Source organism: Melanerpes formicivorus, unplaced genomic scaffold (assembly GCF_026170545.1).
Source record: "Melanerpes formicivorus ecotype bairdi unplaced genomic scaffold, bMelFor1.0.p_v2 SCAF_8, whole genome shotgun sequence".
NCBI lineage: Eukaryota > Metazoa > Chordata > Aves > Piciformes > Picidae > Melanerpes > Melanerpes formicivorus.
Genome location: NW_027142360.1, coordinates 25,929,203 through 25,952,585, shown reverse-complemented (window position 1 = coordinate 25,952,585; position 23,383 = coordinate 25,929,203). Strand labels below are relative to the sequence as shown.

At 48.3% G+C, this 23,383-nt stretch overlaps 1 protein-coding gene across 3 annotated transcripts in view; it reads right to left on the bottom strand.

The window, feature by feature from the left end:
• Nucleotides 1-1,707: 1,707 nt before the first annotated feature.
• The window catches only part of TMTC3 (transmembrane O-mannosyltransferase targeting cadherins 3), a 31,595-nt gene continuing 9,919 nt past the window's right edge, over nt 1,708-23,383 (bottom strand). For 2 of the 3 annotated variants that reach the window (XM_068142801.1, XM_068142802.1), the window contains exons 3-15: nt 22,926-23,142; nt 20,866-21,084; nt 19,598-19,697; nt 18,649-18,764; nt 17,726-17,898; nt 16,090-16,342; nt 14,504-14,652; nt 14,173-14,293; nt 12,767-12,878; nt 11,958-12,061; nt 10,093-10,262; nt 9,119-9,345; nt 1,708-4,121 (exon numbers count right to left, since the gene is read on the bottom strand). In XM_068142801.1, coding sequence (XP_067998902.1) covers nt 3,289-4,121; nt 9,119-9,345; nt 10,093-10,262; nt 11,958-12,061; nt 12,767-12,878; nt 14,173-14,293; nt 14,504-14,652; nt 16,090-16,342; nt 17,726-17,898; nt 18,649-18,764; nt 19,598-19,697; nt 20,866-21,084; nt 22,926-23,114 — 2,766 coding nt within the window. In that variant the 5' untranslated portion in view covers nt 23,115-23,142 and the 3' untranslated portion in view covers nt 1,708-3,288. The remainder of the gene's footprint in view (nt 4,122-9,118; nt 9,346-10,092; nt 10,263-11,957; nt 12,062-12,766; nt 12,879-14,172; nt 14,294-14,503; nt 14,653-16,089; nt 16,343-17,725; nt 17,899-18,648; nt 18,765-19,597; nt 19,698-20,865; nt 21,085-22,925; nt 23,143-23,383) is intronic. The other variant, XM_068142803.1, reaches the window with a different exon arrangement.

Genomic DNA, 23,383 nt, shown 5'->3' with positions numbered 1-23,383 from the left:
GAGGTCTATGCAAGGCCTTCAAGCAGGGAAGATCTCTCCCAGAGATAAGTAGCACATCTTAGGACCTGGCTCACTGCCCAGGGCAGAAAGTTGAGGAGAGAGGATTAAGTTTAAACAGCAGTTCCACAGCATGAAATGAGAGACAAGATGAAAAGTAAGAGCCAGGTTTAGTGCTTCATTAAATTATTCCTCAACCCAGCTCTTGCCTTTCTTTTTCTTCCTCTCCTTTCTTTCCTTCTCATCATTAAGTACAAAACTTTGGTTTAGGTGGTAGATTGAAATGACTAAATAAAGGCACTGCAGGAGGATAACAGCAAGAGTGGAACTGGCAAAGGTTTTCATTCTGTGTCAGAGATCAGAATGGGGAAAAGGAAGTATTTGAGCAAAGTAAGTGTTTAATAAAACCCACACACCTGTGACAAAGGAGCAAACCAGCAGTGGCTGCAAGGAGGGCATCCACACTTCCCTGGCTTAAACATGGCTACAGTCATAGAGTCATAGAATGGCAGGGGATGGAAGGGACCCCTGGAAAGCATCCAGCCCAACCCCCCTGCCAAAGCAGGGTCACCCAGAGCAGGCCACACAGGAACACATCCAGGTGGGTTTGGGAAGTCTCCAGAGGAGACTCCACCACCTCTCTGGGCAGCCTGCTCCAGGGCTCCAGCACCCTCCTGATGTTTAGATGGAACTTCTTATGTTCCAGTTTGTGCCCATTTCCCCTTGTCCTGTCACTGGGCAGGAAGTTTTCTACAGACAGTGCAGAGAGTGCAGTCTGGTGTGGGAATGGTTCCACATTGAATCCATGCTTCACATGCTCTCTGCTGGAGCCACACTCACTGAATCACAGAGCATTAGAGGTTGGAAGGGACCTGCAAAGTTTATTGAGTCCAACCCCCCCCAGCCAAAGCAGCATCACCCAAGGCAGGTCGCACAGGAAAGCATCCAGGTGGCTTTGGAAAATCTCCAGAGGAGACTCCACAGCCTCTCTGGGCAGCCTGCTCCAGGGCTCCAGCACCCTCACACCAAAGAAGTTTCTCCTCATGTTGAGGTGGAACTTCCTGGGTTCCAGTCTGTGTCCATTGCCTCTTGTCCTAGCACAGGCCACCACTGAAAAGAGCCTGGTCCCTTCTCCTTGACACCAATCCTTACACATTGATCAGATCTCCTCTCAGCCTTCTCTTCTCCAGGCTAAGGAGCCCCAGGTCTCTCAGCCTTTCTTCATAGGTGACACACTCACATCCTTTCACCATCCTCACAGCCTCCTTTGGACTCTTGCCAGCAGATCCCTGTCCCTCTTGAGCTGAGTAACCCAAAACTGGACACAGTATTCCAGGTGTGGTCTCACACAGGAGAACCTCCCTAGACCTAGACTATGATACTATGATACTAGACTATACTATGATACTATGATACCTGCTGGACAGCCTTTCCTTGATGGACCCCAGGATGCCATTGGCCTTTTTGGCCACAAGGGCACATTGGATAACTTGCTGTCCACCAGGCCTCTAAGGTCCTTCTCCATGGAGCTGCTTTCCAGCAGGAGGATCCCTAACCTGTACTGGTGCATGGGGTTGTTCCTCCCCAGCTGCACTTGTGCTTATTCAGTGGGTTCATTATCCCCTTGATTTCAGCAAGCTGCTTGTAGTGGTGGTGTAAAAAGGCATGGGAAGAGAAACTCTGTGATCTTGACAGAAAGAGTAAAGCTACTTTGCTAGAAACAAAGACTTTACTACACCAAGGGCTCAATCCAGATACAAAGTGAGTAAGGACCACTGCATAACATACTGGTTACTGTGCCAAGAGTGCCTTGATCAGCATCCAATGAACTGGGGGATGAGAGGAGGGGGAACCAAAAGAGTAAGAAAAGCAGAGTTTTGGACATCAGTTTTTAAAGTAACCAGAGGAATGACAGGTGAAGATGAAAAAAAAACCCAAACCCACACAAATCCTTTAAAATAAAAGCAGGAAGATCTTAACAGCACCATCAGATTTCTAGCAGGTCAAACTACAAACCAGAAGGAGTGGGAGTAACAATCAAAAGGGGTTTGCATCCAGCTTTAGAAGACAGCTTGTGCCACCTTTAGGACACTCAGTTCCACCTTTAATTGCATCCTTTCAACATCTTTAGCTCCATCTTTAGAACACAACTGAAAACCTAGGTGTGGTGTTGCCTCCTCCTAGTCTACAACCAGTGGCAGTTGGATGACTCTCTGGTAAGTTCAGCCACCAAACACTGTAAAGAAAAGGGTTGGTTTTTGTCTACAAAGGTATCAAGGGATGGTGTGTAAACTGAAATCACAGAGTGCATCATCAGGTTGGAAGGGACCCTCAAAAGTCATCTTGGCCAACCCCACTGCAGTCAGCAGGGGCATCTTCAACTGGAGCAGGTTGCTCAAGGCCACATCAAGTTTGATCTGGAATATCTGAAGGGATGGGGCCTCCACCTACTCTCTAGGCAACCTGTTCCAGTGCTTCACCACTCTCACTGTGAAAAGCTTCCTCCTAATGTCCAGCCCCAATCCATGAAACGTTGATAATGTTAACATTATCAAGAGGAATGTGGCCAGTGGTGCTAGAGAGGGGATTCTGCCCCTTGACTCTGCTCTGCTGACACCCCACCTCCAATCCTGCCTCCAGTTCTGGTGTCCCCAACGGAAAGACACAGAGCTGTTGGAGTGAGCCCAGAGGAGGGCCACAAGGATGAGCCAAGGGCTGGAGCAGCTCTGCTATGGGGACAAGCTGAGGGAGCTGGGGCTGTTCATCCTGGAGAAGGGAAGGCTACAGGGTAACATTGCAATGGCCTTCCAGAACCTGAGTGGGGCTACAGGAAAGCTGGAGAGGGACTTTTACAAGGGTTTGGAGTGGCAGGACAAGAGGGAATGGATTAAAACTGGAAGAGGGAAGATTTAGACTGGAGATTAGAAGAAATCCTTTGCAGTGAGGGTGGTGAGACACTGGCACAGGTTGCCCAGGGAGGCTGTGGATGCCTCCTCCCTGGAGGTGCTCAAGGCCAGGCTGGATGAGGCCTTGAGCAATCTGGGCTGGTGGGAGGTGTCCCTGCCCATGGCAGGGGATTTGAACTGGATGGTCTTTGGGGTCCCTTCCAACCCAGCCACTGTATGAATCCTGCTGAAACCCTGCACTTTCCTCACACCAAGCACTGCAATGCCTCTTGCTGCCTGCTCAGTGATATGCAGTCAGTTATTCGTCAGACCACTTTCCAGCTGGATCACAGACTCCCAATCAGAAGCAGCCTCCTGCCCTGATCCTGCTGGCAGCTGCTGAAGACTATTCACCATTCAATATCCTCTCAATCTCCTCCAGCCTTTTCAGAGCAGCCACTCTCTTTTTCTCAATATCTTTGATTTCTTCTGAGGACTTTTTTGGGCTCTCTTTGTCCACACTGACTTTCTCTGTTCGTTTCTTGCTTTTGGAGTGTCCTTTATTGTCCTCAGCTGTTGCTGGGGTAGCTTTCTGCTCACTTTTGACTTCGTTCAAGTGTTGAAAGGAGGTTTTTTTCCCTTCTGCTGCTGCAGTTGCAGTCCCTGTCCCAGTCCCACCTGCTGGAAGTGCTGGCTGTTCTGCAGCACTGGATGAGGCAATTTTACTTCTGACTATGCTTAGGTGACGTTGGATGTACTCCTCCTGAGGTGCCAGGGCCAGTGTTTCAACCAAACACCTCTCTGCTTTTATTAAGTCTCTCTCTTCAAAGTAAACCACACAGAGATTATGTTTGCCTTGGACATTGGTGGGATCCAGCTCCAAAATCCTTTCAAAACACCTTTTGGCTCCAGCAATATCCTTCTTTTGGTTCATCAGGATGTCTCCTTTCAAAATCAAACCTTTGGTATGATCTGGGTAGTATCTGAGGAGGTCTTCTAGGACAGGCAGAGCCATCAGCTCCTTAGCTGTCTGCGAATAGAGCAGCGCCAGATTGAAGAGAGCGCTGCGGAAGTTGGGCTGCAGCCTGATGGCTTTCTTCATCCAGGCTTCTGCTTCTGTGTCCTTCTTGTCATCCATGGCCAGCATCCCCAAATTGAAGTAGCCATTTGCATCCTGGGGCTCCTCTTTCACATAATGCAGCAGCCTCTGCTTGGCTTCAGGTCTGAGCTGAGCATCACCTGAAAGGACAGAAAAGAGACTTCAGTCCTAGCTCTGCCCTGAAGGAGCTTCAGAGCAGGCCTCTGAAATGTTCATTCCTACTACAAAACAGAAAATGTAACAGCTTGAAACACAACTGTGACAGGGAGAGGGCTTTAAATGCTGCTTCTCAGCATGGCTGTGTAAAGGCAGAACAGAGAGAACCACAGAACCATTGACCTTCCTCACACAATGACTGCATCCACAGGCTGGGCTCAGTGGGATGAGTGTGAACAAAGCCAAGGGTTGGGTCCTGCGCTTGGGTCACAATAACCCCAGGAATGCTCCAGGCCTGGGGCAGGGTGCATGGAAATTGCCCAGCAGAAAAGGACCTGGGGGTGCTGCTTGACAGCCAGCTGTACTTGAGCCAGCAGGGTGCCCAGGTGGCCAAGAAGGCCAACAGCATAGTGGCAATGGTGTGGCCAGCAGGACCGGGCAGGTGACCATGCCCTGCACTGGGCACTGGTGAGGCCACAGCTTAAGTACTGGGCTCAGTTCTGGGCCCCTTACTCCAAGAAGGACATTGAGGGACTGGAGCAGGTACAGAGAAGGGCAAGAAAGCTGGGGAAGGGTCTGGAGAAGAGGGCTGGGGAGGGGCAGCTGAAGGACCTGGGGATGCTTAGCGTGGTAAAGAGGTAAATGAAGGGAGACCTCATTGCTCTCTACAGATCCGTGAAAGGAGGTTGCAGTGAGGTGGAGGTTGGTCCCTTCTCCCTAGGATCAGGTGATAAGAGAGGAAATGGCCTGGAATTGTGCTAGGGAAAGGTTAGGTTGGAGGTGAGGAAACATTTCTTTGCTGCAAGAGTGGTCAACTGAGCAGAGCCTGTCCCTGTCCCCTCCCTCTGGCCCCCCAGCACTCAGATATATATAAACATTTACTAAATCCCCTCTGTCTTCTCCTCTCCAAACTAAAAAGCCCCCAGGGCTCTCATCCCCTCCTCACAGGGCAGTGCTCCAGTCCCTCAACCATCCTGGTGTTGGCTGCTGCTATCCAGGGGGAAATTCTCTCTTGCAGAACATGTTTTTGTTGCTAAAGCTTCTTCTATTGCTCTGCAGAGCACAGATTTTCCCACCAAGCATGGTTATGATGATGGGAAGCTGTCACTGCACTAGCCACCACTGTGCTTTATGTTGTGAAGCATTGCTGGGGTTCTTCCTTTTGCAAAGCAGGAGCTGCAGTTGTGCATCATGAAAGATTTATGGAAAAGTTATTGTAAACCCCCTCCTTCCACCACCACCTCTCCTCCCCCACCAGATCTGCCCCTTTGCCCCCCACTCACCCCATTTTCCCCTCAAACCCAGAGCACCTGGGCTCTGTTGGAGTCTCCTCCCACCCCAGGTGTGGCCACTTGCCCCTCCCCACCCACTCCCCTATTTAATCCCCTCCAGGAGGGACAGAAGCCCTAAGCTGAGCCCATCTGGGCTGAGGATCCTCCTCTCATCCCTGGTGAGTGCCCCTGGTGCACACTGGGTGTTGGTGGTGGTGACAACAAAGGCCGGGGGGCCTGGTGGCCCCCCGGTTGTTAGGGTAATGATTGCTGGCTGCTCCAATATGCTCCACGGGTGCTGGCTGGGGCTCCTCATGGGGCTGAGCTCCTCTGGGTGGGATCTTGGCTGGCTGGGGGGCTGGCCCTGGGATGGATGGTGAAGCAGGAGCTGCTTAGGCAGGGGGGAGAATGGTGCAGAGGGAGCAGAAGCTGCTGTGGGAAGATGAAGTGGGGTGGTGGTGAGGGACAAAGGCTTGGTGGCCCCAGGTTAGGTAGAGAGCTTATGGAATGGAGCACAGCAACATTGAGAGGCCACCTGCACCACAATGACTTTATCCAGGCAGAGGACAAGCAAACTAAAAGCCAAGGATTTCAGTCCTGAGAGTTTCTGAATTGAAAGTTCCCGTGGGGGGTGGCAGTATCTCTGTCTAGAGAGCTACCTCTATGAGTCTAAGATTACTGAACTGCCTTCCCTTCATGAGCCAAATAGGAAAATGGGAGGAAGAAAAAAGCCTGCAAAACACTTTTGTACCTTGGGACTTTTAGAAGGCCTTAGGTTTAGTTTATTTTCTTGTGAATTAGTGGTTGTCTCATCACAAATAAAATGTCTAACAACACTTGTGGGTGCTACATAAAGGGGGGGAAATCCCTGATTTAGCAGCAGATGGACTCTGTCCCCCAGTATTGTATCACTGTTTTGAGCCTACCTTTGAGCACCAAGTCACAAGCCAGAAGAGGTTTCCTTAGGAGGTCATCTCACACTTAGAAAGCTCTTCCCTCAGGATATTTCTACCACTTCCAGTCTGCATTTACTTTTCCTTGACCCTGCTCAACTGCTATTAATTATTTACTTAAGTATCAGAGTGGGTCACACAGGAAGGCATCCATGTGGCTTTGGCAAGTCTCCAAAAGAGGAGACTCCACAACCTCTCTGGGCAGCCTGCTCCAGGACTCTACACTTGGCCTTGCTGGATTTCATTCAGTTTCTCCCTGCCCAACTCTCCAGCCTGTGCAGCTCTCACTGAATGGCAGCACAGTCTGAGGGGTGTCAGCCACTGCTCCCAGTTTGGTGTCATCAGCAAACTTGCTGGCAGTGCCCTCTGTGCCCTCAGCCAGGTTGCTAGCAATGAAGTTCTTTAGTATTGCCAAGAGTGGCCCTGGTGGAAATAGGTGAAGTGAAAATGCTGCTTGTAGCTGTTGAGGGCATCCTCTGTGTGCATTGCCTGGGCAGGGGAGTGGAGAAAAGCAGTGCACAGACAGAAGTAGTGCAGGTCACTCTTAGATGACCTTCAGTAACTGCTGATAGGAGGTGATGCAGCCTGCTCCTGCTCTCAAACTTCTGCTGAAGGACAGAAGTTTGTGAAGAAGGAAGGTGGAAGGGAACTTGACTGTCCTGCCTGACAGCAACCTCAGGAATTTCTAATCTTTCTGCTTTAGCCAGAAAAAGAAAGGACTGCCTTGAGAAGGTAACTCAAGTAGATTCACCCAGTCAGAGTGGCTTGGGTTGGAAAGGACCTGGACACCATCCAGTTCCAGCTTCCCTGGCATTGACCAGCAATACAGACTCATGGAATCAGAGTTGTTTGGATTGGAAAAGACTCCCAAGACCACTGACTCCAAGCATCAACCTAGCAGCACCCCATGGCCCAGAGTGCCTCTTCCAACCTGGCCTGCAGGGAGGGGGAAATGGAGCTGCTCCTCCTACCAGACACTGCTGATGCTCATCAGAAATACAGAGTTTTGGCTCTCTACATCCAAGATCAATAAATGTAGGGGCTGGAGGGGATCTCTGGAGGTGACCTATTGCAAAACAACTCTCCAAGAATCTCTGCTGGGTGAATAAGGGAAGGAGGAGGCTGAAGTTCTCCAGAGAGCTAGAGCTTGTTCTCTGAGGCTGAGAAAGTCACCAGTGTGTGTGTGTGGTTAGCCAGGTATTGAGGAGGAGAAAAAAACTGGCAGAAAAATGGCCCTTTAGGCCAAAAGCCAATGTTTGTACAAGAACAAAAAGGGAGACAATTGTAAATCAAGTGCTGCTGGAAATGAGGCCAAGGGCCCAGCCTGCTGGAACAATGGATCTGGGGACTCTCCTTCCAGGAGGACCTTTGGGGGAGGAAAAGAAAAAGCTATTTTAAGCCAAGGCTCTGAAGAGTTCTGAAAGGGAGTGCTTTCAGTGTTGGAGGCAATCAAGACCAGCAAAGTGTTGTGATCCAGGAGGCTGATGCTAATTTTGTGCTTCCTTCAAGCCCTCTCAGCTGTGGGATTAGAGAATTGCTGTCCCAGGCTACAGGGGTCCCATTTCTATCCCACACTCCAGGCTTAGGGTAGAGTGCCTGGGAAGCTGCCCAGCAGAAAAGGAGCTGGGGGTGCTGGTTGGCAGCCAACTGTTCTGGGGGCAGCAGTGTGCCCAGGTGGCCAAGAAGGCTACCAGGATCCTGGCCTGGCTCTGCCATGGTGTGGCCAGCAGGAGGAGGGAAGTGATGGTGCTCCTGTGCTGGGCACTGGTGTGGCTGCACCTTGAGTACTGTGTTCAGTTTGGGGCTCTCAGTTCAAGAAGGACACTGAGGAGCTGCAGCAGGCCCAGAGAAGGGCAACAAAGCTGGGGAAGGGTCTGGGGAGGAGCAGCTGGGGGTGTTGAGTCTGGAGAAGAGGCTGAGGGAGACCTCACTGCTCTCTGCAGTTCCTTGAAAGGAGGTTGCAGTGAGGTTGGGCTTGGTGTCCTCTCCCTAGTCTCAGGTGATAGAAGGAGAGGAAATGGCCTGAAACTGTGCCAGGGGAGGGTTAGGTTGGAGAGGAGGAAAAATGTCTTTGATACAAGAGTGGTCAGGGACTGGCACAGGCTGCCCAGGGAGGTGGTGGACTCACCATGCCTGGAGGTGTTCGAGAAACATCTGGCACTTGGGGATGTGGTTTGGCCATGGTGGGGCTGGGCTCACATTTGGCCTTAGAGGCCTTTTCCAGCCCAAACACTTCTCTGATTCTGCTTACAGTTGATTTGTAGCCCAGGCCCACTCCATTACTCCATCACCTGCTGAAATCAATTTAGGTACCAAAGGTGTCTCTAGAGGTTTCACAGAGGTTACTTTCATCTATGGGTGAGCAAATGGAATGCAGAGAAGCTGCCACTTCCATCCAAGCAGCTCTTAAAGACACAAACTTGAGAGGGGAAGGTCTCAGTTTGAAAGAGTTGATTGACACAGACCACCCAGGGTGACTTCATGTGCTGCCAGGCTAAAATACCTTCTAACCAATGCCCCCAGCTCCTTCTTCACCCAGCAGCTCTCCAGCCACTCTGCCCCAAGCCTGCAATGTTGTTGTGGCCCAAGTGCAGCACTCAACAATAGACCTCATTGAATCTCACACTGTTGATGCTATGAACTTCTGCTTCCCAGACACAAAGCAGCTCACTGAAAAAGGAAAAGGCAACAAAATACACTAGCCTGGATCCTATACAAGCAAAGACAGAGAAGGTACGGAAGGGACAAGCCACCAACCAGACTCCTGCATCAGTAGTGCTGAATTGAACAGGGCCAGCTTGTGTGTTGGGTTGAGCTCCAGAGCTCTGTTGAAGTTCTTCAGGGCTTCTGCTGGATCCTTCAGCTCAATGTAGACTATTGCCAGGTTGTACCACAGGTCTGCGTTGGTTCTGTCTAGCTCCAGAGCTCTGAGATAAGCTTCCTTAGCTTTCAGAGGTTTGTTCATTTTCAGAAGCAGTTCTCCCCTGTGGAAGAATTAGATTGAACAGATTCACAGATTGCACCAGGTCAGGAAGGGACCTCACAGGGCATCTTGTGCAACCCCCTGCAGCCAGCAGGGACATCCACAACTAGATCAGGCTGCTCAGGGCTACGTTGAGTCTGATCTTGAATGTCTCCAGGGACAGGGCCTCAGCCACATTGCTGAGCAACCTGTTCCAGTGTCTTGCCACCCTCATTCTGAAGAACTTCCTCTTGATGTCCAACCTGAACCTTCCCTGCCCCAGGTGCAAACCATTGCCCCTTGTACTGTTGCCACAGGCCATTCTGAACAGTCCCTCCCCAGCCTTCCTGCAGGTCCCCTTCAGATATCAGAATGTAGTTAATAAGGTCTTCCTGAAGCCTACTCTTTCCCAGGCTGAAGAGGAACAGTGTGGCCAGCAGGGAAATCATTCTGCTTGCACTCAGCACTGGATAGGCCACACCCTGAGTCCTGTGTCCAGTTCTGGGCCCCTCAGTTTAGGAAAGATGTTGAGTTGCTGGAAGGTGTCCAGAGAAGGGCAACAAAGCTGGGGAGGGGTCTGGAGCACAGCCCTGGGAGGAGAGGCTGAGGGAGCTGGGGTTGCTTAGTCTGCAGAAGAGGAGGCTCAGGGGAGAGCTTCTTGCTCTCTCCAACTCCCTGAAGGGAGGTTGTAGCCAGGTGGGGGTTGGTCTCTTCTCCCAGGCAACCACCAACAGAACAATGACCAACCTCTGAAGTGCTGAAGAGATACCTGCTGATGTAAGCCTGCTTGAAGTCTGGCCTCATGCTGATTGCTTGGCGGTAGAGCTGATCAGCTTCCTCCAGCCGTGACTCGTTGGCTCGGATTAAGTTTGCCAGGTTGATGTAAACGTTCAGATGGTTAGGAGCAACCCTTGCTGCATATTTTTTGCCTGGAATGATCTGTCAGATAGAAGGGATGTACCAAAATAAGTAAAAAGATGAGTGAAAAGATGAAAGGCATTCATAGAACCATTGAAGTCTTGGTGAGAGGTCTGACTTGATGACCCTTGAGGTCTTTTCCAATCTTATTGATTCTGTGAGTTGTCAGGGTTGGAAGGGACCTCAAGGATCAGCCAGTTCCAACCTCTCTGCCATGGCCAGGGACACCTCACACTGCAGCAGGTTGCTTACAGCCACCTCCAGCCTGGCTGCAAACACCTCCAGGCAGGAGACTTCCACCACCTCCCTGGGCAACCTGTGCCAGGCTCTCACCACCCTCATGGGGAACAACTTCTTCCTCACATCCAATCTCAATCTACCCATTCCTAGTCTTGCCTTGGGCAGGGAAACTGTGGCAGTTTTTAGGCTATGCCTTTAAAATGTAGCTGTAGATTTTGAGCAGAAAAGTAGAAAACTAGGAATAATTCACTACTGGGTGTGAAAAGGCAAACAAAAGATTATCCTGGACAGATTCATTGGGCAGCTGCTCCATAACATCCTTCACATTGCATTTGCACTCCTTTTATTCTTTCTCTGGTCTGGCTGCTCTGCTGGGGGGAGAACATGCTTTTCTGGCTGGCCTTGAGGAAACAGATAAGAATGCTAACATTGCTTCTCTGAACTAACATTCCTTCCATCTCCTCCTTTCTTCTATTACAGGGGGAAGAAGGAGGGGTTTGAGGGGAGTGAAGCAGCTCCCCTGCTCTCTGGGAAAGCCAGAAGGGGACCAGGGGGGAAGAAGGAGGGGTTTGAGGGGAGTGAAGCAGCTCCCCTGCTCTCTGGGAAAGCCGAAGGGGGACCAGGGGGGTTTCTGTGCTATTTTCCAACTGTAAATCCGTGTACAATATTGTAAATAGTGTTTTGCACATACTGTATTCCATTGTGGAGTGTAGTTCTTGCTTGTAAATACAGCTTCCATTTGCTTCCAACTGAGCTGGTTGTGTTTAGTTAACGTGGATGGGAAACTTTAACCCACCACAGACACCTCGCACTACAGCAGGTTGCTCACAGCCACATCTACCCTGGCCTTCAAAACCTCCAAGGATGAGGCTTCCACCACCTCCCTGGGCAATCCAGTGTCACACCACTCTCCTGGGGAAGAACTTCTTCCTAACATCCAATCTCAATCTACCTATTTCTAGCTCTGTTCCAGTCCCCCCTAGTCCTATCACTCCCTGACACCCTCAAAAGTCCCTCCCCAGCTTTCTTGGAACCCCCTTCAGATACTGAAAGGCCACAAGAATGTCCCCTTGGAGCCTTCTTTTCTCCAGACTGAACAATCCCAACTCCCTCAGTCTGTCCTCATAGCAGAGCAGCTCCAGCCCTCTGCTCATCCTCATGGCCCTTCTCTGGACACCTTCCAGCACCTCCAGATCCTTCCTGTAATAGAGGCTCCAGAACTGGACACAGTGCTCCAGGTGTGGTCTCAGCAGAGGGGGAGAATCACCTCCCTTCCCATGCTGGCCACACTTCTCTTGCTGCAGTCCAGTAGAGATGTATTAACTCAGCCATGACTATGCACAACCTCCCCTTTTAACCACAGGCTGAGGGAAAAAATACTAACAGCTTGAAAGGGTAGAGCAGGACAAATAGCAGGAGTCTAGGTCTGAGGGAGTTCTCTGCTGTGGTGGTTGATCAAATGAAGTCAGCAGTTACCTGTGGCATCAGGGATTTAGCAATCATGTAGGACTCCTCAGCTTCTTTAGTTTTGTTTAAGTTCTTGTAAGTTCTTCCTACATTCATGTGGGCACCAATATCATCTGAAAACAAGAAAGCAATGACAGAATCCTTTTGCTTGGTAAAAGACCTTCAAGGTCACTGAGTCCCACCATTATCTGACTCTGGTGCTAAACCATGTCCCTCAGAGCACACACCTTAGCGTTAAGGTTGGGGAAAAACCTCTAAGATCAGAAATCCAACCTGCTACCCAACCCCTCCATGACCACTTTCAAGTGCCCAACCTGCTACCCAACACCTTCCAGAGAAAGGCAACAAAGTGGTGAAGGGTCTAGAGAGAAAACCAAATCTTATGAGGAGCAGCTGAGGGAGTTGGGATTGTTTAGTCTGGAGAAGAGAGGGCTGAAGGGAGACCACATTGCTCTCTACAACTCCTTGAAGGGAGACTGGATTGAGGTGAGGGTTGGGCTCTTCTCCCTACTATCAGGTGATAGGAGGAGAGGAAATGGCCTGAAGTTGGGCCAGGGGAGGGTTAGGTTGGAGATTAGGAACAATTTCTTTGCTGTAAGAGTGGTCAGAGATTGGCACAGGCTGCCCAGGGAGGTGGTGGAATCCCCATCCCTGGAGCTGTTCAAGAACCCTGTGGCCATGGCACTTGGGGCCATGGTGGTGTTAGGTTGATGGTTGGACTGGAAGATCATGGAGATCTTTTCCAACCCAAACAGTTCTATGATTCTACACTTGGAGTGGGTAGAAGCCATTCAAGGAGAACTAGTCCAAGCTGCTACCTGGCTGCACTTGTGTGGCTTGGATGAAGAACTGCAGAGCTCTCTCAAAATTCTTTTCATTTTCCAGGGCATGCCCCACGTTGTTCCACAGCTTTGCATTGTTCTTATTCACCTACAACCAGCAAAAAACCAAAAGGCCCCCAGTCATAAGGTATTAAGCTGAAATTACACAACAGTTGCTTTCCACCATGTCTTAAAGATGGAAGAATGCACAGCACAGGCCAGATTTCATGCAAAGAGCAACAAAACCTTGCTTCCAGAATGATGACACTGAGCTTGGTGCTGAACATCTCTTTATTTTAGTTCTTTGGCCCTAGAACTACCAAAATGTTTGAAAACCCATGATGGGCTGTTGTACAAACTCTCCTAGTAGGCCATATGCACACTGAAGAAATTCTTCTGTGCAGCAGAAATTTGGGTGATTTGTTTTGTGCTGTACTGAAGCATATTGTGCTTTCCTCCAGAGAAGAGAAGACACTCAGCTGCTCTCAGACAAGAGAAAGTGATCATTGTTTCTTGCACATTAATTCCCATCTGTGCTTCAAAATACTTTTTAAAGTGCTCTCCAGAGCAACTGATCAGATGGCACTGCTGCCAACAGGGAAATCAAAGTGGAAGAGCAAGCAAAACTTAGGGATCTGTGTGGCCAGCAGATGGAGAGAGGAGGTTCTGTCCCTCTGCTCTGGTGAGACCTCACCTGGAGCAAAGTGTCCATCTATGGGACCTAAACACAAGAAAGATATGGACCTGATGGAGGGGCACAGGTGATCAGAGGGCTGGAGCACCTCTGCTACAAGGACAGGCTGAGGGAGTTGGGTCTGTTCAGCCTAGAGAAGGGAAGGCTCCAGGGAGACCTTCTAACTCATTTCAGTGTCTGAAAAGTGCCTAAAGGAAGGCTGGGGAGGGACTGTGTGGAAGGGCTCCCTTGAGCTCTCTCCAGTAGTTCCTTGTCCTTCTGGAGCTGGAGAGCCCAGACCTGAGCACAATGCTGCACACTGGCCCCACTCTTCTTAATGCACCCCAGAAGGCCATTGGCTTGTAGTGAGGGGATGAAGGCTAATGGTTTGAAACAGGAGCAGGGGAGACTGAGGCTGAACATTAGGAGAAAGTTCTTTACAGTCAGAGTGGTGAGATACTGGAACAGGCTGCCCAGGGATGTGGTTGAGGCCCCATCCCTGGAGACATTCATGGTCAAACTTGATGGAACTCTGAGCAGCCTGATCTAGTTGGAGGTGTCCCTGCTGACTGCAGGGGTGCTGGACAAGATGACCTTTGAGGGTCCCTTCCAATCTGATGTATTCTGTGAATCTGTGATTTCCCTCCATGTTTATCATGCTATTCTACAGCTTCCTGAGAAGCCCAGCAACACCAACCTGCCCTTATCCTTTTCAAGCAGAAAACATTACCTTTAGAGCTGACATAAACAGGGTGTACTCTGACTCCCAATCCCAGTTTCTGTGCAGTGTTTTTAAGGCATGAGTGAAGAGCACCACAGTCAAACAGACCCAGGAGAGTTTTCTTAGCACACTGTAAAATGAAAGAAAGATTTGTTGTAAGCACACAAAGAATTCTGCTTTATGCTGGAACAGACCTGCAGCTGGGGAGGAACAACCCCAGGCACCAATACAGTCAAAAAGTTGTCCTGCTAGAGAGCAGCTCCATGGAGAAAGACCTTGGGCTTTCCTCTATGAAGTGAGGACATCTGAGTTAAAGCAGTCATGGGCAACACCACCTTACCTTTTGTTGGCTAACTTCTTCCATCCATGTGCTACCAAAATGCAGAATCCCATGCTAGGAACATAAAGTACCCGTTCTGCCACCACAAACCCAACGGGGAAGAAGAGGTTTGATGCAGGAATGAATGGCAGCACTATTAAGCAGAGTGCCTAGAAAGAGGGAGGCAAATGAATTAGCAACCAAGGTTGGACTGAGAGGTCCCAAAACTGAACCCAGTACTTGGAGGGGGGGGGAGGGGAGGAGGGAGGGAAGGAGTGGAACAAAAAAAAAAGGAGGGCGGGAGGGAAGGAGGGGGATAAAAAAAGGGAGGAGGGAAGTGGAATAAAAAAAGGGAGGGAAGGAGGGGAGTAAAAAAAGGGAGAGAGGGAATGAGGGGAATAAAAAGGGAGGGAGAGAAGGAGTGGAATAAAAGGAGGGAGGGAGGGAGGGAAGGAGGGGAATTAAAAAAGGGAGGGAGGGAAGTGGAATAAAAAAAGGGAGGGAAGGAGGGGAATAAAAAAAGGGAGGGAGGCAAGGGGAACAAAAAAAAAGGAGGGAAGGAGGGGAATAAAGAAAGGGAGGGAAGAAGGGGAACAAAAAAAGGGAGGGAGGGAAGGAGTGGAACAAAAAAAGGGAGAGAGGGAATGAGGGGAATAAAAAAAGGGAGGGAGGGAAGAAGGGGAACAAAAAAAGGGAGGGAGGGAAGGAGGGGAACAAAAAAAGGGAGAGAGGGAATGAGGGGAATAAAAAAAGGGAGGGAGGGAAGGAGGGGAACAAAAAAAGGGAGAGAGGGAATGAGGGGAATAAAAAAAGGGAGGGAGAGAAGGAGGGGAACAAAAAAAGGGAGAGAGGGAATGAGGGGAATAAAAAAAGGGAGGGAAGGAGGGGAATAAAAAAAGGGAGGGAAGGAGGGGAACAAAAAAAGGGAGGGAGGGAAGGAGGGGAACAAAAAAAGGGAGGGAGGGAAGGAGGGGAACAAAAAAAGGGAGGGAGGGAAGGAGGGGAACAAAAAAAGGGAGGGAGGGAAGGAGGGGAACAAAAAAAGGGAGAGAGGGAAGGAGGGGAATAAAAAAAGGGAGGGAGAGAAGGAGGGGAACAAAAAAAGGGAGAGAGGGAATGAGGGGAATAAAAAAAGGGAGGGAAGGAGGGGAACAAAAAAAGGGAGGGAGGGAAGGAGGGGAACAAAAAAAGGGAGAGAGGGAATGAGGGGAATAAAAAAAGGGAGGGAGAGAAGGAGGGGAACAAAAAAAGGGAGAGAGGGAATGAGGGGAATAAAAAAAGGGAGGGAAGGAGGGGAACAAAAAAAGGGAGGGAGGGAAGGAGGGGAACAAAAAAAGGGAGGGAGGGAATGAGGGGAACAAAAAAAGGGAGAGAGGGAATGAGGGGAATAAAAAAAGGGAGGGAAGGAAGGGGAATAAAGAAAGGAGGGAGCTTGGCTGAAAATCTTAGTTTTCCCTTTGACTATATAAAACTACAGAAGAAAAAGACTACAGGCATCTTTGCATTCTAGCCCCAAAGGAGATGCATGCAGTACCTCTGTGAGCAACCAGGCTCACCCACTTACACAAACCAGAAATGCAGAGAGCCAAGCCCTGCAGCATTCATACCATCAACACAGTCTTGGAGGAGTCCCCAGGATAGCGGAGACTGAAGACAATCAAAGATCCCAGGAAGCCAAAGAAGGTAAGGGTGGCAACGTTTCTAACATCCAACACTGACTCCACCAGAGGAATAGTTCCCATTGTCCAGTCACAGCATAATTCTGAGGGGTTGAATAGAAGCCAAGCATTCACAGGGAGGAGGTAGTTGAAAGTCAGCTGTCTTGCTGGGGATGGACTAACAGCAGCTGGGTTATCAAACCTACAGCAAAGGAGAAGGAGGAGCTCAATGGGGGAAGAAAAGACTTGGTCTTGATCCACATTGTGCTCAGAAACCAGCAAACTTCAGACTCATGGACAGAACTCCCAGAAATCTACAATATCCTGATCCTCCAGTGCCTGCCAGGTGTGAAACCTGGGAGCCATGCCCCACAACTCATCTTAGCCCAGGATGGATGCTCCTCCAAGTGAATATCCCAACCCAGCCTCTTCATCAACATCAGCCTGAAGAAACAGGATGATCAACACCTAAGGCTGGACTCAGTGTTCAGGGCAAACACTTAGTTCTTGTATTTTCCCATTGCTCAAAACAAGTTTTCACCTCTAACATTATTCAGATACACTTCTCTTCAAGCCTTTGCTGATCTTCAAGGCAATGCTCTCTGCACAGGAAATACTTTCCATGCAGAAGAAGAAATATCAAGATGTTTGGAGTGCTCAGTCAAGGGTCCAACACGGAGCCAATAAAAATGCTTTAGTAAGATAATCAGTTTCTGAATTACTAAGATAAACGACCAGAAGCTTAAAAACTAATTAAGGCCTACTCAGATAACTGAGTATTTGGGAGACTCTTGTCAGCAAGTACTGAATGATAGCATTGAGCAATGTCACCCAAACATGGAATTTCTACACTCAGTGCTGGTCAATTTTCACTTGATAAACACTGAAGCTGAAGCTTTTATTCATTCAGACATCACTACAAAGTCAGAGAATGGCAGGGGTTGGAAGGGACACTTGAAGATCATCCAGTCCAACCCCCCTGACAAGGAAAATTCACCTCCAGAAGGTCACACAGGAACACATCCAGGTGGGTTTGGAGGGTCTCCAGAGATGGAGACTCCACCATCTCTTTGGGCAGCCTGTTCCAGGGCTCAGACACCCTTAGATTACAGAAGTTCCTCCTCATGTTTAGGTGGAACTTCTGATGTTCAAGTTTGTGCCCTTTGTCCTGTCACTGGGCACCACTGAACAAAGCCTGGTCCCATCCTCCTAAACCCCAGCCTTTAAGTATTGATCAGCATTGATGAGATCCCCCTCAGGCTGCTCTTTTCCAGACTTAACACCCCCAATTCTCTCAGCCTTTCCTCATCACAGAGATGTTTCAGTTCCCTCAGCATCTTTGTAGCCCTTTGCTGTAGCCTTTCCAGCAAGTCCCTGTCCTTCTTGAACTGAGCAGCCCAGAACTGGACACAATACTGCAGATGTGGCCTCATCAGGGCAGAGTATAGAGGGAGGAAACTCCCTTTGTCCTGCTGGCAACACTATTGTTGAGACCTTGGAATGCCATTGGCCTTGTTGGCCAGGAGGACATTAAGCCACATTTTACTTAGCAGTGCCTATAAATAAAGAGACATTTGACTATTACCTTGTAAACACTGGAAGCTGAGACTGGATAACCTGGACTCTGACAACTACAAGCAGCAGTGTGCTGAACATTAGGACTATGAGCTTCAAGAGTGTTCGGAGCATGGAGAAAGGAATACTGCCCTTCCCTCGAAGAATCTGTACAGCTGTGTCCAACAGCACTGGCAAGGTGTACTGCAAAAGAAGAAAGGGGTTGTAAGCAGAGGGGGCACTCATTAATCCCTCAGATGAACAGGAGCACTCAAGCTTTTCTCTCTTGGTTTTCTCCCCATAGCCACAGAACTCAAGCTCCTCAGAGCCTTCATGACAACCCCCAACCACAGAATCACAGAATTGTTTTGGTTACGAAAGACCTCTTGAGATCAGAGAGTCCAACCATCAGCTCAACACCTCAAGTAGCAAAAATCAGTGCTGAAATAGGACATTTCCAACTGCTTCAGGTCTCATTACATGATTCCTGAGGAGAAACTCATCTCACTACAGGATTCCTGAGGAAAAATTCATCTCACTACAGGATTCCTGAGGAGGAATTCATCTCACTACAGGATTCCTGAGGAAAAATTCATCTCACTACAGGATTCCTGAGGAGGAATTCATCTCACTACAGGATTCCTGAGGAGAAATTCATCTCACTACAGGATTCCTGAGGAGGAATTCATCTCACTACAGGATTCCTGAGGAAAAATTCATCTCACTACAGAATTCCTGAGGAAAAATTCATCTCACTACAGGATTCCTGAGGAAAAATTCATCTCACTACAGAATTCCTGAGGAAAAATTCATCTCACTACAGGATTCCCGAGGAAAAATTCATCTCACTACAGGATTCCTGAGGAAAAATTCATCTCAGTACAGAATTCCTGAGGAGGAATTCATCTCACTACAGGATTCCTGAGGAAAAATTGAAACATTTCAGCAGCTTACCCCTTGAGCAATAAAAACTTCATACACACAGCATATGCCCACCACTGTTATTCCTTGCTCTTTACACAGGGTTGCAACAGCTACCAGAAGCACAGTCACTGCAATTGGAGTCCACACTGCAAATCAAGGAGACATCACTGAAAATGTTCCATCTGACAGCAAAGCCAAAGATATATACAGTAAATTAACCCAAGAAGTGAAGGCTTGGACTCTTCATGTCTGAACATGCTGTGTTACAGCACCACAGAATGGCAGGGGCTGGAAGGGACCTCTGAAGATCACTGAGTCCAAACCCACCCTCCACACCATATGACATCATACACAGGACCTAAAGGTGAGGGGAAAAGGGGCTGGGAGCTGCTGCTGCTGCTGCTGCTCCATAGCTGGGTATCAGTTGGGGAGTGGTGAGAAAATGTGTTGTGCATCCCCTGGGCTTTATTGTCTAATTCAGTAGTAATGACAATAAATACAATGCAGTAAGAGTAGTGGTAATAATAATAGCAGCAGTAATAATAGTAGCAGTAATAAAAACAGTAGTAACAATGATAGTAATAATAGTAGTACCAATAATAGTAATACTAATAGTATGAATAATAACAAGAATAATTATAATCTTCTTTTTCTGTCCTATTAAACTGTCTAATAATAATAATAAGATCACCACCTTCCTTTTCTGTCCTACTAAACTACTAATAATAATATCATCTTCCTCTTCTGTCCTATTACACTGTCTAATAATAATAAGAAGAAGATCATCTTCCTTTTCTGTTCTGTTAAACTGTCTTGATATCAACCCACAAGTCTGATTCTTCTCCCCATCCTGCTGGGGCTGGGTCAGCAGCTTAATAGCTGGCTTGGCTTTACCCATGGCACCAATATGACCATTTCAAGAGCTTCAACAATCAGTGAGACAGAAATCAACTCATGCCTGTATTAGACAATCATTTACCTATGGTGTTATCTGGTCCTTTAGATTTTGTGTATGACAAAAAGGCAGCTAGAAAAAAGATAGATGACAAAAGCTCTGCTCTGCCCACGACTCCAGTGACCTGAAGAAAAGAAGCAAACCCAAGATGATTTTAGTGACTCTTGCAGCCCTGGAAGGATTCATGGCAGATGCTCTCACAATATGCATACACAAGATCTAAAAACCAAGCTTCCAGCTCAATCAGCACTGAATTCAATGACCCAGCTGGCCACCTGTGGTTGATGTGCTCCTCTCTATCACCACTCAAGACAACTGAGAAATGCTGTACTTAGGAGACTAGCTGGAAAGACTTAAAATTAGATGCATTTTAATTACAGAAGAGACAAAAGGCACCATCAAATGATACAGAAGTGTCCTTCTTAAACTGAGGAGCCCAGAACTGGACACAGTACTGAAGGTGTGGCCTAAACCAGTGCTGAGTCCAGGGCAGAATGATCTCCCTGCTCCTGCTGGCCACATTAAGTCCGACAGCAGGGGGATTCCACTGCAGCTGCACTTAAGTCTCAGTCTCCAAGGGTTTGAAGTTCAGCACCAAGTTGTAGCAATCACACGGTACTCGGGCGCCCTCCTGTGGCCACTGCCAAGCATCACACCTCTGGCACATTGCCTTACACATGAAAGCTTTCAGTACACAGCGGTTTGTAAGATTTGCACAAGATTTCTTGCTAACTCTGTCGCACAGCACTGAAAGCAATCGTGCAGCTGTTATCCCAGGAGGAATCTGACAGTCCAAGTGTAAAAAAAATCCTCATAGCTGAAATTACTCCAGTGAAGGAGACTCCACAACCCCCCTGGGCAGCCTGTTCCAGGGCTCCAGCACCCTCACAGCAAAGTTTCTCCTCCTGGTGAGGTGGAACTTCCTGTGTTTCAGTTTGTGTCCACTGCCCCTTTTCCTAGCACAGGACACCACTGAAAATGGCCTGGCCCCTTCCTGTTACCCACTCTTAAAGTATTTATGAACAGTAACAAGATCTCCTCTCAGTCATCTCTTGCACCATTTTTCAGCAGCTGCGTGGAACACCAAACAACTCCAAGGGTTGCAATCCATCCCCACCACCACCATATTGCAAAGGGCAGGGTAAACACAAATAAAAACTGCAAACCTCACCCTCTGGGGCTGTTTGGGGTCTTTTTTGGAGTTACAATATATAAGGAGATTCAAACCACCCTTACATTTGAGCTCAGCTCATGCAGCTGGAAGGAATTCAGCACGACAGAGCTACACCTACCGCTTCCGTATGTATTGGGTGCACTGCAAAGAGCAAGGACGCAATGACACTGCTCCTGTTGTCCAGAAAGAGCTTGCAGACCTTGAGGAAGACTATGCAAACCACCCCATGAAAGACCAGGTTTAGGAAGTGGTAAGAAACTGCATTTAACTCGCTGAACAGGTAGTTCAAGCGAAAGGTGAGGACCGTGAGGGGACGGTAAGATTTATGACTCCTCTCCTAAAAGGAAAGGAAAGAGAGAAATCAGTCAGTCAGCAGCAATTTCTAAAGGGATTTGTTTTTACTCCCCAAAAATACCTTTCTGAAAATATTCCTCCCCTCTATTCTCAGGCAGGTATTTTAGGTATTCTCAAAATACCTAAAAAGGCAGTAAGAGTTAAGAAAACCCCAAGACAAACCCAGTCATGGATGTTCCCCTCCCTGGAGGTGTTCAAGGCCAGGCTGCATGAGGCTTTGACCTAGTGGAAGGTGTCCCTGCTCATGGGGGCTGAAACTGGATGATCTTTAAGGTCCCTTCCAACCCAAACCATTCTGTGATTGTGTGAAATGAAAATTCAATTGAAAACTAAAATGTTAGGCAGAGAAGTTAATTCTGACTGCATCTGGTGTTAGGACAAGAGGCAATAAACACAAACTGGAACACAGCAAGTTCCACCTCACCAAGAGGAGAAACTGCCTTGCTGTGAGGGTGCTGGAGCCCTGGAGCTGGCTGCCCAGAGAGGTCGTGGAGTCTCCTGCTCTGCAGGGATTGCAAACCCACCGGGGCCTACCCTAGGTGATCCTGCTTTGGCAGGGGGGTTAGACTCGATAGTCAGAGGTCCCTTCCAACCCCTACCTTTGTATGATTCCATTCTTCCTACTTCCACATAGTATTAATGAATTGTTCAAGCATTTCAGTATTTGGGTGGGTATTTTATACAATAAAAACCTGGTGTGCTCAGCTAAATGCATTATCTACATCTTTTCAGTGTACCTCTGCTGCTAGTTAATCCAGCCCAAAACTTCCTCACCCCCAAACCTTCCTCACCACTGAAAAGCTCCTAAATCCTTTAATCACTGCCATCCAATGATGTTCATGAACAACTGTAATGCCAGTGCAGCTTTTCAGACAAAAACACAGCCACTCCACATGGGCTACTAACCAACACCTCCGAATTCACATAAATACACTACAGTTGGATTCAACACCCATTCTCTAACTTTGCTGTTTGAGCATCAGCTTTCCTTCCAGCAGTTAGAAACACATCAGTGTCTTGTGTTAGGGAAAATCATAGAGTCAGTAAGGTTAGAAAAGACCTCAGAGATCATCAAGTCCAACCTATCACCCAACACCTCATGAGTGACTAAACCATGGCTCCAAGTGCCACATCCAATCCCTTTTTGAACACCTCCAGGGATGGTGACCCCACCACCTCCCTGGGCAGCACATCCCAATGGCCAATTACTCTTTCTGGGAAGAACTGACTCCTCACCTCCAGCCTAAACTTTCCCTGGAGCAGCTTGAGACTGTGTCTTCTTGTTCTGGTGCTGGCTGTCTGTTAGAAGAGATCAACCCCCACTTGTCCACAACCTCCCTCCAGGTAGTTGGAGAGAGCAAGAAGGTCTCCCCTGAGCCTCCTCTTCTCCAGGCTAAGCAACCCCAGCTCCCTCAGCCTCTCCTCATAGGGCTTGTGCTCAAGACTTCTCCCCAGCCTCATTGCCCTTCTCTGGACACATTCAAGTGTCTCAATATCCTTCTTAAACCGAGGAGCCCAGAACTGGACACAGTAGTCAAGGTGTGATGGTCAGTTGTCCAATTTTGATATGGGAATTAGATAACACAATTAGTGTCTTGAAGCTCAACACATGACTTCGTTTTCTTACAAGCTGCTTTATTGAACAAAGGGAAAGGATATAAGCAACACCTGTCCTTGATACTACAGTACAAAACACTAACATTACCAAGTGTCACCAGAAACAAACTCTTCTGTTCAAACCACGTTAGGGAGAAGTAAAAACCCTTCTGCAAAATTTCTTGCTCTGTTTCCTAAATGTTTACCTCTGCATCTCAGAAAGGTTACCTCAGACATTGGTGTGCCCCAGAAGTCATTCTGAAACAGATTTTTTAATGGAGTAGAAGGATGCAGATCTTTATTGTCCAAAATTGCTGAAACATCATCAAAAACAAAGCCACAGAAGAGACTGTTCCAGTAGCAGGCTGCCACCACGCCCACTATTAGTGCTGCTTCCTTCAGGCTAACATCAGCCATCTTCTTGGAGAGTTTTCATGGACAAAAGCTGAAATAGAGAGGCAGAAACCTGAGTGGTTAAAAACTAAATTTGATGAATAAAGTTACATTAAGACATTAAATACTTTAAAAGTTAATGACACCACCTAGCTTTCCTCAGTTCTCAAGCACCTTAGGAATTTCAGTGTTGAAACAAAATACTCCCCTTAAAGCTATCTCCTTAAAGATGCTCCCCTGAAAGATGCTCCCCTTAAAGATGCCTTCCTTAAAGATGCTCCCCTTAAAGATCT